General features: G+C 41.1%; 1 protein-coding gene across 4 annotated transcripts in view; it reads right to left on the bottom strand.

Moving 5' to 3' along the window:
• The window catches only part of ARHGAP22 (Rho GTPase activating protein 22), a 145,693-nt gene that overhangs the window by 36,225 nt on the left and 94,371 nt on the right, over window positions 1–15,097 (bottom strand). For 3 of the 4 annotated variants that reach the window (XM_032695362.1, XM_032695360.1, XM_032695363.1), the window contains one exon: window positions 407–583. In XM_032695362.1, coding sequence (XP_032551253.1) covers window positions 407–583 — 177 coding nt within the window. The remainder of the gene's footprint in view (window positions 1–406; window positions 584–15,097) is intronic. The other variant, XM_032695361.1, reaches the window with a different exon arrangement.

Here is a 15,097-nt window from a genome sequence, read left to right as displayed (position 1 = left end):
CTTCTCAACTGGGCCCTACATTAACTAGATTAAAAGTTTTGCTGCCTCTGGCTGGTATGGATGTTCAAGGTGGGCATCTGCCCTTATGGAAGAAAACCAAGATAACTGGATAGACTCCTTCATGTCCATAAGGATACAAAAGGTCCACAGAATAATTTGCTGTAAAGAACTGAGCAGTGACAACAGCAATATATTTGTTATCACCACCCATTTCTGAGTCAGTTATACAGTCTGCACGTGCCCTTCCCTTCCATTCCTGTCCATCCCCTGGCAGGAGGAGGAGGGGGGGGGGAAATCAACCCAATCTCCTTGCTTCAAAACACTCCAGACAATCAAGAGCTTATCTAGACATCTCAGTGATTTTACAGTGTTACACATATCCTAGTATCACAAGAATATGTTTTACCTTGAGGCAAATGTTTTAATTTATGTGCATGTGAGCTATTTGCAATACCTCCACCAAATGGAGCCCATATAACCCGTCGGATGGCTTTTACCCAATCTTCCATTTCGTTCTGGGAATTAGCCATGAGCAGGAAAGCCTCATGATTGACAGGCATCTTTTCCCGGTCCCCTGCGCCACCTGAAAGACAGAATACAAATCTCTTTTAGTACCTAGTTCAGAGGAGAGCAACCAATGCTTAAAACCACTAAAAATCTGAGTCCAAATGATCAAATTATTATTTTAATTGAGCAGTTTTACACACAATTCCTACACATGTGCTGCAGTACCCACAAAGCACAGGTTAATAGAAGATCAAAGCAGAAGTGCAAAATGGGCATTTCCAGTGTGGGAACCTGGAGATGTTGTATCTGCTGTCTCAGCAATAAGAAAGTGAAAGCACAGGCTGTAAGATCCCAGAGGAAAAGTATGTAATTAATTCCACATACCTGAGCTGAGATATTGAGAGATTATTACCCAGAAAGGGGACCAAGGGAATTGTAAGACATTTTAATGCTTCAGATGCAGAAGTCATAAGATTATCCACTTTACCCAAGTCCTAGGGAATTTCTAGTCTCAATACAAAGAAAGAGACCCGTTCTGCTTTTCAATCCTATTCAGAAGAAAGTTAAGACCTGGGAATATGAATCTGACTCTTCCACTTGACACAAGAACTTCAGGAGCTACTAACATTGGCACACAACATCTCAGAAAAGTACTGACCAGAATATCAAATCCACTCAAGCTGTCACATGCATGTGTCACCTGTGGATACTTCAAGACTTGAAACATTTTGACCCTTTCCTGTTTAGGTCAGCACTCACTTCAGTCAATTTAAATCTTCCCCTCACCCCTCATTTTATGCTCCAGAGCTGGATACAACCTATGAGTGAGTACCACATAAATGCACAAAAGCTTTACAAGAGCAGCCTCTGTGTGAAAAGGCTACTGATCCCGTCCAACACAGCAGCTGCATCACTGGGGGCCTGGAGCTTCTCCATCACCATGGAAACTGCTTTGGCTTTGCTAAGGAGATAACATCTGAGCCGTTGTGTCACTATCATTTCCACACTTACATGGATTTCAGCACCTCCTGGAAAGCTAAAGCTGCCAGCCTGTGCTGAGCAGCTGAGATTGCCTGTCCATGGAATTCAGAGATAAGAGCAGGATGATGGTATGCTGTGGTTTCTGCAGAGCTGGTTTAGCATACACAGAATGTGTGCTTCTTAAATCCTCTCCAATCTGGGCAAAGGAGCAATCTGGGAGCTGCCTGCAAGCCAAGGAAGCACTTTTTCTCGCTATTAATTGTTTTCTGGCCTCAACACATTCAGCAGTATATGCTGATTTGCAAAGCAGAAGTGGTAAAATGAGATATGTTGGGAAGTATTTTGTGGCTCTCTAAGAAGCTATTCACTGAACTGGGAAATTGAGGCAGTCTTTCAGTAAAGAGGAGAAACAGTGGCCACCTGGGACTAGGCATTCAGCTTAAGAAACAAAAGCCATGATGTTTTATCCCCCATGTATCCAAATTCTGCTTTTTTTCCTCATAGCATGCTCTTGGACAGTCTCCCATTTTGAATTTACTGAATTATTCATACTCTTTAAGATATATGAAGCAGAACAGCTCTCTAGCTCAAGGTTAGGATGCAGACATCTGAACAGATCAATGTTCCACCTTACTCTGCTACAAGGATGACATACTTCATCCTTTGCATACAGAACAGTCAGAGCAGGAAATTACAGGCTGGGAAATCCTTGTCACTGCCTAAATCTTTTACCAACATACTCAGCCTCATGATGAAAGCAGAGTTACCTTACCCAGCAGACCCATTACTGTGCCCTTTTTCACAATCACATATTTTATAGGAGATACGATAACAACAAAGAGGCTTTCCACAGCCCTCAATGCACATAAGAAATTGGGTTCAGGATGTGGCATCTGGCAGATAGGTGGCCTGAGCTCAAGCTAGCTCTTCAGTGGAATGAAACAGTCTCAAAAAAACAATTACTCTATGGGTCATAGCATCAGCAAACAACTGAGCTTGGTCAAGGTAAAACACACATCTTGTCCTTAAGTTTAAAGGGACCAGCTGAGATCTTGCCTACTCACACCACAAAGGGCAAAAAAGAGACTAGAATTAAATCACAGATTGCAAATTTAGTTGGAACAGCTGAACTAACCCATACAAAGACTGCCATAGGAAGTACAATAAGCAGACAAGGAAGACTTTTTACTGTACTTTTGCAGAAGTGGTGTCAGCATCTTCCCAAAGAATCACTGTACCATGGGGACCTGACTACAGCTCCCCTTCCCCAAGATGTTATTTGGACAAGCCAGCTGCTTTCTAAACCTTCATAGATATTTTTCATGAAAGCATTTAGGAAAAAAAAAATTATACTTCTATTTGAGTCTCTAAAAAGTAAAAACTGGATGGGAAAAAAAGATTCCAGTACACACAAGATCTGAGATTCTGCCAAAAACTACATACAGCTCCTCCATGTCTGGCTTTCCCCACTGAAACTTTAAATAGGAGCAAGGTCATGACCCTACAATTTGCCTGTGGGAGAGTCAGCAGTGACTAGACATGTAACTACAAGCAAATGAAGGCAACTCTACACATGGAGGCCAGCTTAGAAACAAAAATGCACTTCAGAACTACTTCTTCAAGAAAGCATCATGTGTTAGCATGATGTGAATATGCAGTGGCAGAGCTTGTAGACCCACCTGGAAACGTTTTTCTTTTTTAGTAACATTTTACTTGTATTCCTTTGCATACATGGCTGGTTCCTTTCACTACATCCTTGAAGCAACAAGCAGAACTAGAGATGCCCAAAAGGCAGAGTTCAGACATATCTCTCTACATTGTGGAAATATTCAACATATTTTGAGTCTTAGAAGTCAAAAGAATAAGAAATTACTGAATTCAAACACCTAGATCTTCTTAAAAAAAAATCAAACAACAAAACCCCCCATAAACCAAAACCAACAAACCCCCCCAAGAAAACAATGAACAATGTCACATGCACCTTCTTCAGAAGTCCAGAATTTTACCTGAAATTCATAGATGCTTTCTTTTCTGGGCTCAGGAAAGGATCTCGTTATGGGTTTCAGGTTTGAGTTGGCAACACAACACTGTATCAATTCAAACACCCTAGACTTTAGAAATTGTTTTAGGAAAACAATTTCAAAGCTTCCTGCCTAGAAACACTTGGGGATGGAATTTTAATTTTGCCTCCCACAGCAGGATGAAGTTCATATTCAACTACTGCATTCACACATCCTCTCTGTCACTAACAGAGCTTCAGCTCTTATTATGGTTGCTGTTAAACTCTAACCCTGAAGCGCACGAGCACTGCTTCTACTCTGTGAACCAAAAAGGGCCTCTAGCTACTCAGCACCATGACAGGGACACTCCGCTAACGATTTTAAACACAGACAAGGGGTTTTCATACCCTTGAACTTCTTGCTTGTCTTTAATCAAGCTTCCATACAAACAGGACTGGGTCTCAGAAACCAGCCCTGCATAGCTCAGGGTTGCCATAGGCAGACATTCCAGTCCTTTTGCTCAAAGCTTCTTCCATCTCCAGACCAGAGTTTGCAAACACAGAGTGCAAGCACCTCAACAGATGTGGAAGAAACAGGGGGCTTAACTTTGGGGATGAATAGTCTATCTGCTTCAGCATTAGCCTATGACCAGGGCATCCTGCATTCAGTTGCCTGCTTTGCTGCAGACTTGCAGTGCATGTTGTACAAGATGCACTAGATTCCATCCTTAAGCAAGCTGGCAGTGCGGTTTGCCTCCCATCTGGGTGTATAGAAACTGGAAAAGGTGATGGCAACCCTGTAAGCATATACAGTAAACATAAGAGCCTGGAAAGATTAAGGGACTTGTTACTGCTCACCATCAAAAGGGCTGCAGGTCCCAGCTGACTTCAATGCTTTGCCACCTCTGTTTTAAGGTATCTTTGTCAACGTGCTTTACACACCCTGGTAGGTATCTTTGCCTGGAGGGAACAGTATAGCTCTAGGCCCCCAGTTGCACTGCACGAGTTCTCTCTTCCAGGCTCAGACTACCTAAAGCTGGCAGAACTGCTCTCCTTTGCACCTGCTTATGTTGTTTCTGCAATTGCATTTCATATGGCCTGAGAGCCATCTCCTGCTAATGTCAGCCATATAGCATTCACCTCCTAATCCTTAGAAACAGTCCTCCTTTCAGCTCTCCCTCGCACCCCACAACAGGGAAGGTTAAATACTGAAAGACTGGGACTAAGTGACTTGCTGAAGGTCAGATGCAGAAGCAGGAATCACAATCTACACTTCAAAGCTCTGTTTACTGAAAATTCTTCTTTTTTTGACCATCCTTAGTCTGGTATGCATTCACTGGAAAGTGCAAGGCATAAGGCTGCCATTATTACCTGTCCTGCCTTGTATTCCTGTTCAAAGAACCTGCAACAAACATTCAGTTGCATCTCTCCCTTTATATAGCTGTTGCAATGAGGAAGAGTTGGAATTTTTTGTTTGCCTTGAACCTCATTTACTCAAGCTTAACCTTCTTAAGATCATTTGTGAAGCCAAGCCTTAGATCCCCTTTGTCTGAGTTCAGGAGGAACAGGACTAGACTTCCATGTAGAAGATGTTCCTGCCCCATTGCATGTAAAAGGAGGAACTTTTATACTCTCAATTAAAGATGCTCTTGCGTTCTGCTGAAGTTGGCAGCTTCTTTTTTTTTGCTTAGATAATTTTTCTTCCTTTTACCCCCCATCTGGTTTGCCTTTCACCCATTTCTTACGTCATTCTGCTTACTGATGTGTTTCTATGTTGTCATTACATCAACACTATTGAAAAGTTACAGAATTACAATAACTTGTGTATGTATATATACATTTGCATGTTTGTATTATATATTACACGCTTGATTATATGTTTGTATTGCTTTGGCGTGATAGTAACTGCACTGTTTTCAGTAAGGGTGACATTTAGTTGGCCGTGTGCTGCTGCAGCACACGGGGAGGCAAATGGCAGTTCAAGACTGAATTGTGAAAGGGGTGGCTGGTGGGTAACACAAGGCCCAGCTGACATGTTTGCCCTCAGTACTAAAACAGGTAGTGACAGGAAGCCTTTGATTGCAGACAAGCAGCAACAAAGATCTTGACAAATGGACAAAAACTAGCACCCATAGCTGAACAGAACAATTGCAGTGATTCATCTTCCCTGACTTGCTCTTTACAATTGACTTAAAGGTGAGTATCAGTATTCAGGGCTCCAAAGATCTCCCCGATAATGAAAGAAGGTGAAAAATGGCATGAATTATGTCAAGATTAAGGGCAGCTCTATTAGGGGGAATCTTCCTGAGCACAGCAGAGGAAAAAAAAACCCAAACCTTGATCTTTGGATTATGAGAAGAGACAAAAGAAATATCAGTTAGTAAGTAAAAGTTCATTAAGATTGCTTGGAATAGACACTTGAAGACTAATTCCATTTCTTCAGTCTTTTTGCCTTTGATTCCAGCTAATGCTGAACCTCTATCCTGAGTACTCTCCACCCCAAACAAAGCTTTTCAAGAGCCTGAATGCCAGAGATAGACCCTGTCTATCACAACTGAATCTTGGGTAAACCTGCCATCAGCATCAGTTTAAACTTCACTACAACCAATAACAACTCTACTATTTTGTTGCTGTTTTTTTCTGGATGATTCTTTAACAGAATGAAAAACTTGCTGTGCATACAAAACTCATCTTGAAATGCTCCATTTAGGCTACTTGAGAACAGAAAAAACCAGCAAGAAAAATCTGAAGTAGTCAAGGAGGCAGAGATAAAAATAAGGAAAACTGGAGTTTTCTCAGTATGGGTAATATTTGTGAAGAATTAAGCTGTACAGTAAACAGTGCTGTGTGCTTGCCATGATTTTTTTATATCTACCTATCTATGTAACCCCACCCACCCATATATCTATATATGGAATATATGAGTTGGAAGTTGATTTGGAGCTGAGAGAGTAAATGCATGATCGTATTTTAAAAAGCACACAAAACCAGGAAAATACAAGGCATGGGGATATAGTATCATGTGCAGTGTGAATAAACAAGCTTTGCATCAAAATAAGTTCACTGTGTCACAGTTCCAATGGAAAACTTTTCCTAAAGTTGGTGGCAATTTTTCCTAAGGAAAAATGCACCTTTGTAGGTGAAAGGTGTTTTATTTCCACAGTATGGAAGGAGTCTGAGAGAATTCTAACATTTAACATTCATTTGGTTGTGTCAATCAGGAAAGGGAAATCTTAAAAACATTTTATTGTACTGAGGAAGTTCAGCTCAAAAATTGACATGGTTCAGATTTTCTAAGGACAGGATTTACAAGCATACACTAAAATCTCATTGACTTCTCAGTCAAATATAAATGCCTAACTTCCTTAAACATTTTTCAATTTAACAGGTTTAATGATTGCTACAAGTAGATGATGATCAAATTTTCAACTAAAAATCATTGTAGAGGATTTTCATGAGTCCATAAATGATTTTTAGATCCCAGATCTTAGACCTTATCCCAGAGAATAAAGCAAAAGCAGGCAAAGGCACTGCCATCTATCATCTATAAACTAATCCAAAGGCCCTGTGATCTCTTCTCCCCTCCCATGCCTTCTGTGGTTTCAGAAGCCATTAAGCTGCTTTAAAAAAGCACTAACAGAGATCAGACCTCAGAATTGTGGTTCCTTATGCAAAAAATTTGACAAGATTTAACATGAACAGAGTCACTAATAAAGTTCCTATGTTGTCATTACATCAACACTATTGAAAAGTTACACAATTACAATAACTTGTGTATGTATATATATGTATATATGTATATATATGTATATATGTATATAAAGGTACATGGACTACAGAAAACCCTCACAAACCTAAGGCTAGTGATCTGTTTCAGTTGTCAGGATCAAGTGTATGATTACTAAAACTACATTCAAGAAATGAGAATTTAGTTTAATCCCTGGCTTATTATTCATAAAACCGTACCTGCTAGCTTGACTATCCTGCCTGGAGATGCCTTTCTTGATAATGTGTGTGGCCTTATTAGTCTAGACTTATCTATTTATTAAACTGAAGAACTGTTTAAGACTACCAATCACTTCAAATAAACCAATGCCTTGAAAATAAACCAAGCGATATTCCAGCTAGGCTAAACACTGGTGAGTGATATCATACCCCAGGAACTATGGCAAGTAGAAAAAAAAAGATGCAATATAAGAGGAAGAGAGAAAAATAATTTCAAGTACTCTTAAAGGGAAAATAAGTAGCACTGCACACAAACTTCACCTTGAACCCTTGCTTGTAAAACCTGCTTACATGAGTTCAGTGCTTTGTAATGTTTGAGTCTACTTGAGCTTTGAGTTTTTCTTAATGTGCTTTGTTTGGCCTCAGCTGACCTGTGAGAAGTTTCAGTAAAAAAGCTTCAGTTATTTTTAAGTTATACTTCTGGCATTAAAACATATTTACTGTAATAGTACACCAATAGTCTCACATCTCCTTGTTTTCAGTGATTTGTAATTTCAGAGAAGAGACTACTATGTTGCCTGGAATGTGCTGCTCGCTGTGGCCCAAAAGTACAGTTTATCTTGGCTAAAGTGAATTCACAATGAGGGAAAGCCACCTCTACTGCAGCAGCCCAATATTTAGGGTTCAGATGAGCCCAGGCACAACAAGCAACTGTTAAGTACATTTTTTTCCAAGGACAAAGCATTTCACTTGTACCAACACAGCTCAGGCAGTATTCCTCCCAGCTTCTGCCCACAACTACTTTGCTCCTTAAAAGAAACAGATACTAACAACGATCATGCTGCCTCCCTAAATAGAGAGGTTTCAGGAGACTGTGAAATGTGCTCCCAACTCCCTGCAGTAATCCTATAAGCAAGCTGTATTATTATTGCTTTGTTATCAGCTCCTACTAGCTAGCAGCAAGAGATGAAAACTCTCCAACATGGTCACAGATAGTTTAGGAGGCCAGCAAGGAGGATGCCAAAGAGGAACTGATCAACCATAACTAACATGAGGAGCAAGTACTACACCAGCAGTTTTTAGGAGCTGCATGACACCATTTCACCTCTGTTGCTGCTTGTTTGTTTCATACTGAGTGGGAATTCTAGAGTACCAATGTTCTAATTACATCCAACGACACCTCAGGGGTTAGACTGTCAAACAAGTGACAATTAAACCGTTCTGGCTCTTGACTCAAATAATTTTTCCTGATAGGTTACTGTGGAGACTGAGCATGTCCACTTCCAAACCTGGATCATAACAGAGACAGCAGCTTCTTAGGTGGAGCTCTCACTGTGCAATGGCTGCTTACAGCCATATCTACTGACAAAGCAGAATATTTAGGGTATAGTGTTGCCTAACACTGCCTTTGCCTGACAAAGTTCCTACTGGAAAAGAATCTGAAAGCTCTGAGAGCTTAAGCATAGGTGCAATTCAGCTTCTTCCACTTGCTCAAACTTGAACTCCAGAAACTCATAAACCCTTCCCTCAGAATCTGTCTGACATTGTCACCCGCTCTTCGGGAGCTGTTCACCTCTGAAGGGTCTTAGAATGACAAAAGGACTTCTGTCCCTCTCTACAGGTGTGCTAGGGGGGAAAAAAACACAAACAAACCAAAAAAACCCCCACTATTTCTTCCCCTTGTGGAAAAAGACCTGGTGATGGCAAGTGGGGATGACAAGGAGGGAACAAGAAAGGGTTGCACAGCTTTTTCACCAGCATGTTCCATAGACAGCCTTGTACCATCTGCTTTCCCTTACCCTCCTTTCTTCCACTCCAGAAAACTAACCCTTGCAGTCTTTCCTCAATGTATTTGAGATCTAGAGGGTTACAATGAGCCCAGTCCTCAATGGTGATAAAGTGTGGAATTGCCTGCACTACATGTCATTTTGGTGACCTCCTATTTGGATGGAAGGGCAATGAATTTTTCTCAGGCCAGCAGAAGCTACACACTCACAGGGAAGCAATTTAGGCCAGCCAGCTGTCAGAAGCTGTGTGGCTGTCCCTACAAGGCACATTGCAGGAGACATCTGAATTAAGGCAACTGTGAATTTGAGGGTTCAAAAAAAAGTTACAAATATATGTATGAAAGACTCAGAAAATAGCAGCACATCTATGCATAACAGACCACATTGTTCCATGTGGTTCTCCAAAGCAGCAAGTGCTCAATGCTTCTGAAGAATGTATCAAATTATGTATTCTAACTGTGGTTATGTTTACACGTTATTATAAGGGAGGAAATTCCTTCCTGACCAAAGATGATGATACTTCATGCTTTGAAAAATCTGAATGAAAATTACTGGATAATTTTTATGCATTACCATGCAACCACAAGCAATTTGCTAATTCTAATAAATTTCTTTAAATCTTTAACACTGAAGACAAAACTTGAGGAAAATTTTAAGTCCTGACAATTAATTACTCACTATATAACATTAGAATGGTGAAGCCTGATCTATTTTTCTTTAACAATTTCATATTGGAGAGATAATATGCAACTTCTGCATTCTTTTGGAACTGTTGAGCTCACATTTTCCAGGTCTGCTCAATGACAGGAATGAAGTGGTTCTCATGCCTTTTAAATAAGTCTCTCTACAACCACCTACTCCTCTTCCTCACCCCTCAAAAGCCTATGTTTTGTTTCTCCTGCATCTAATCCACCATGAAATCAAAGACATCCTCACTGTATCTTTAAAGGATTGCATGTCTCCCATCTTAGCCAATGCTCTGGATTTTGAACTAAGAAGAATGGAAAGGAAGCCATCAGCTGGTACAGCTTAGTTTGCAGATGCCAGAGCTTCTGGCTGAGCCTGTAAAGACGCTGATTCTCTGTAGAATGAATACAGTGTACTGCAGAAATTCGAGCCAACCAATTACAAACGTTATTATCTTCTTTAGTAAAGTGACTGAAGCTTTACAAGCACAGTTTTGGCAGCAGCAAATTAATGGACTATCATTAAGGACTCAACAGTTGCAGACTTTGTTTTTACAAAAAACAAAGTTATTTGTCACATTAATGCAGAAAAAGGATTGAAATGCAAAGGCATATATACTGTAGGCCTTTGGCAAAACATCGGCAAATTTGAAAAAGCCCTGGCCAATACTAATGATTGGAGATGGAATCTCCATCTTCCATGCAGATGGAAGTACTACTGTTCTATCCAAACTTTAAGAGCTCAGGGATATTCTGATCCAAGTCTGTAGTCTTATTATAGTTTGCACAGACTAACAGTTTTAGAGCAGTCTCCTCCTGTATCTGGCTATGCATGGAGTAGCCAAGGAATCTTCTAAGCATGACTGTCTAACACATAGAATTCTTCACTGTCACAACAATGCTCATTGGAAAAAAGGAGAATTACACACTCGCCACTTGGGCTCAGCACTGCAGCCACTCAGAACATCCACAAGTGGGGACGGCTAAAGGACTCCAGGACTTGCATTACTCCAGGTAATGCAAAAAGTAAGGGCCTATATTCTTTGTGTTTTAGGACAACTGTCCACTGACAGTGAACTGCAAGTAGAACAATCCTTCGAAGAGTCAACTCTAATTCTGTACACTCACTGGCAATGAACAGCCTCCTCCCAGTTAATAGCATTATCAAAATGTCCATAGAAGTTCCTTTGAACTAGTTAATCACTAGCCGATATAACCTCACTTTCCAGAAACGTGCTGTTTTAGATCAGACTTAAACAAGGGAAGAAAAGAGCCTGTTAGGTGAACAACTCATCCTAAGGGAGGTCTTCAGCTGGTGGACTTGCTTCCACTGAAATTCAAGGGAGTGTTGCACAGAATGCCTTCCTCTGTGAATCTGGATTTCCCAGTGCAAGCCCTGTCTCGCAGCATTCACTGCCACTATTGTATACAGATGTACCCTTCCATTGCATCCCATCTTAATGCTTGCATGTCTCCTCCATCATAGGCCAAAGGCCTGCACACAGCTAATGTCTCAGCTGACAAGCTAAGACAGTCACCTTTACATTTCAGAGGTGGAGAGTAAAGCCCAGGTGCATAACATTAGAGACCACATTTCAGGATGACTGCTTGAAGAAGACTATTTATGATTTGGGACTATCCAGAGTTTTCATCAAAGACAGCAGAACTGCCTCAAGCATTACTGTGCAAGCTTCCATGCCCACAGTGCAGAAAACTCATCAGCACCAAACCAATCAGCCACTGAGCTGTTGCTGTCCAGCTCCTCCAAACAACAGCTTCTGAGCTGGTACATCCCAGTCCTGTCTGTACATCTCAGTACTCGTGGACTGGGGAAAACTCCAGTAAAGCGACATCCTTCCTGCAGAAATCCTTGAACTTCTACTGTCTTCCTAGATCTGCAATGTGCTGTAGTCTACGTGTTCTGTCCTGACAGTCTTCCTCCAGAATAGTTAGCTGCCAGAAGGGAAATCCTTGTATTTGAAAACCTGGATCAGCAGCCTCTTCTCCACTCTAAGAGCATGAAGAGTTCCTTAGCAAAGCAGAGTCACCTACTGAGGGCTCTGTTACACTGCCAGAAGGTCCTTCAAACCATCTTATGTTATTTGATAGTTTACAGCTCTGTCGTTCTTCAAGCAAAGGCTGCTGACCAAAGTTGGTCACAGTCCTAGCAAGGTAGAGTCTCTTTACTAACAAGGGAAACTAAGAATTTCCACAAAGGAGCACAGAAAGGAGACAAATGCTCAGCACTACAACTCTCATGAACGCACCCCAAAAGTCCTGAAGACTGACATCGGTATGTACAGCAACCAAGTGTGATGGTGCAAGTTTCTCCTGATGTGAGTTCATATTTGCAGCATGGATGTTAACACTGGCTAGCCAAACTCTGTAAACACACTTCGGTTACCTCTAGAGCAAGAAATGTTACCTTATGAAAAACCTCCACTTTCCCTAAGCTTAGAATCAAGTAACAGGTAAAGGAACAGAAGAGGTTTACCACATGCACTTTACACATGGTCCTTTGAAGACACACATACTCTGGGGGAACATAGCCATCAACATATTTTATCATGTTCGAGTACAAAAGATCAAGTTCTTATTCCGAGAAATAAAAAAGCCTTGCACCATGCATCTTGTGATATATCACTTAAACAGAAATGTTAGCATTGCCAGTTGAGCTGCTTTTGCCAGAGTGGTATTAACTACATAAATCAAATGTAAATACACAGATTTAAGCCACAAAAAACTAACACTTGGGTGAGACCAGAAGAATATCACCCTCACTGTTTGGAATGCTCTCTATCAGCTGTATATTTGAGTATTTTTGTGCTTATAGAAGCAGAAAGCCCATTCTAACAATGCTGGCATAAGTGGGGCTGCTGCACAGATATACTGAGCCCAGTTGGTCCACTGTGAGCAGGACATAGGGCACACGTATCTGCCTTGTGAGCCTCCCCTCTCTCCTTACCCTGCTCCTTCCTTGAGAAGGCAGAAGTCTGTGCAGTCATTGCAGGCAGCATGTGTTATAAGGATTTTTGTCTTTGTAGTCAAAGGCAGAGTAACAGCCAGCAACCAGGATCTGCTCAGCCAATGACAGGGTATATTAAAAAGCCTTCCAGCTTCTGTTTCAAAACAAAGAAATCTTGATAAGCCTGAAGGCAGCAGCTGCTGCCAGCAGCATGTTGCCTTCCTTACCTTGGGGACACCTGCTGAGCTGCTGGCTGTTTAATATTACATTAAAACAGTAGCTTTCCAGATAATGAATTATGTATCTATGGTGAAGCTGTGGTACGCAGAGGGTGTGAGGATATGGTTTGGAAATTGAAGAACCATTTGGGTTAATGGTCTGCAAGGCCGGGGGGGAAAAAAAATACTGATGGCTTCATGATTTGTCAAAGCCCCAGTCATGTAACAGAGTGAACGAGGGAAGCATGGTGAGTGCCCCTCCTCTTCCCTTTCACTTTTTTTTGAGAGCAATCAGGTGAGTTTGAAAGTCCCTAAAAGGAGATACAAATCTAAAATGAGGGGGAAAATAACAGAGCTATAAGCTTGTATAGCTTGTGACCGCAGCCAGTTTCACTGCTCTAGCATTAAAGACGCAGACAGTTACATTTTATCATGTTTTTTTAATTTAAATGGTCCATAACGTGAAAGCAGAAATCGAAGACAGTAGTAGATTATTGTCTTAAAAATCTGGTCTCTGCCAGTTATCTGTCTTTAACAGAGAACTCTATCTATGGTCTCTGAAGCAAATCTGCAAGCACTTGTCAAACAGACACAGCTCCTCCAGCCTTCCAGAGAGAAGTTTTAATTCTCTTGCTTTTTTTTAATTTAAGTTAGGTGATCTGGGTACCTAATTATGAAAGCATTACATGTATGTAATGATCATAACGAATGAGCATATATGTAAATGCATTATTAAACACCTGTAAGATTTAAGTGTTCCTGTTTGCAGATATTCTAGTCCTGTCCATGTTAGAGTCTAAATATGAGTAAGGCTGATTCTCATAATTTACTGTTGGCTCAGGAGGCTGACAGTAAAAAGAACTCTTTATATCATACACCTTATCCTAAATCAGCTTCATTATGTCCAGTTCTATTACTTCTCTGTCCAATTAAAAATATCTAACATAGCTTGGACTGCCTTTTTCAGATAAGGAATAGCCACACAACAGTAACTGCAAGCCAATCTTATGACAAGGATATGAAAGCAGAAGTAATTTCAGTGTATGCTTTAGCTAGTGACAAATAAATTAAATGAAATAAAAAAATAAACCCCATTGCTGGAGTATGTTTTTCAGACAGAATTAAATCTTAGTGTTTTGGGAGAACAGGCACAGAGAGGCTGAAATTACTTTCCAAGGTTATATTGTGCATTAGTGGGAAAATGCCTTCTCTGTATTAAAAAAAAAAAAAAAAAAGAAAAAAGCCTTCGAATTCCACAGTGAGAAATTCCTACATACCAGTAGAGAACAGAGAGATACAGAGACACCAACTGATTTCCAGTATGATACTGGCTAGTGAATGAAAAACACAACTACCACATCCAGGCACCCTGGATTAATTCAAACATCAATCCTCATAAAGGAAGGAATACTGTTTAGAAGGTGGTTGTGTGCAACTGCAAAGGCAGTGCCAGCCCTAGAAAGCAGAAAGCAAAGAAGGAGAGAAAACAAGCTGAACAGCAAAAAGACTGTTCCCCTAGCACTGGATGGAACGCAGGTCACTTTGTCATCAAAGCAGTGCTCTCAAAATGGGAAATCAGAGCAGAAATTAGGAGCGTACTGCGTCTCTGAAAGCCGCTCCTTTGCTCAGCAGCTCCAGAGGTTGCCTGGCACCTCCTCTATTTGGAGAGCTTTAACTGGTGAGCTGAAGTCACCACTCTCTCAGCAGTGTGCACATGGGTCATTGAGAGGCACAGCAGTGTGTTGGCCAACTCTGCCTCTTGAGCACTGTGATTCTTGGCAGCGCTGGCCTCTCTGGCTGCTGAATCCCAGGGCCCTGTGGAGAGAGTGGCCCAGATCCCACAAAAGCCTAGACACTGATTGGATAAAGCCCCAATTCCACTCAGATTTTAATACTGATGAGGGAGAATTGCACCAGAGCCACATGGCTCTGCAAGTCATTTACTGAACAACGGACATGTCTCTGTGGTGCCCTGCCAGCTCCTTTCATATCTCCAGGCCTGTGGAGTC

The sequence above is a fragment of the Chiroxiphia lanceolata genome, chromosome 8 (assembly GCF_009829145.1).
Source record: "Chiroxiphia lanceolata isolate bChiLan1 chromosome 8, bChiLan1.pri, whole genome shotgun sequence".
Lineage (NCBI taxonomy): Eukaryota > Metazoa > Chordata > Aves > Passeriformes > Pipridae > Chiroxiphia > Chiroxiphia lanceolata.
This window is presented reverse-complemented; position numbering and strand designations above follow the sequence as displayed.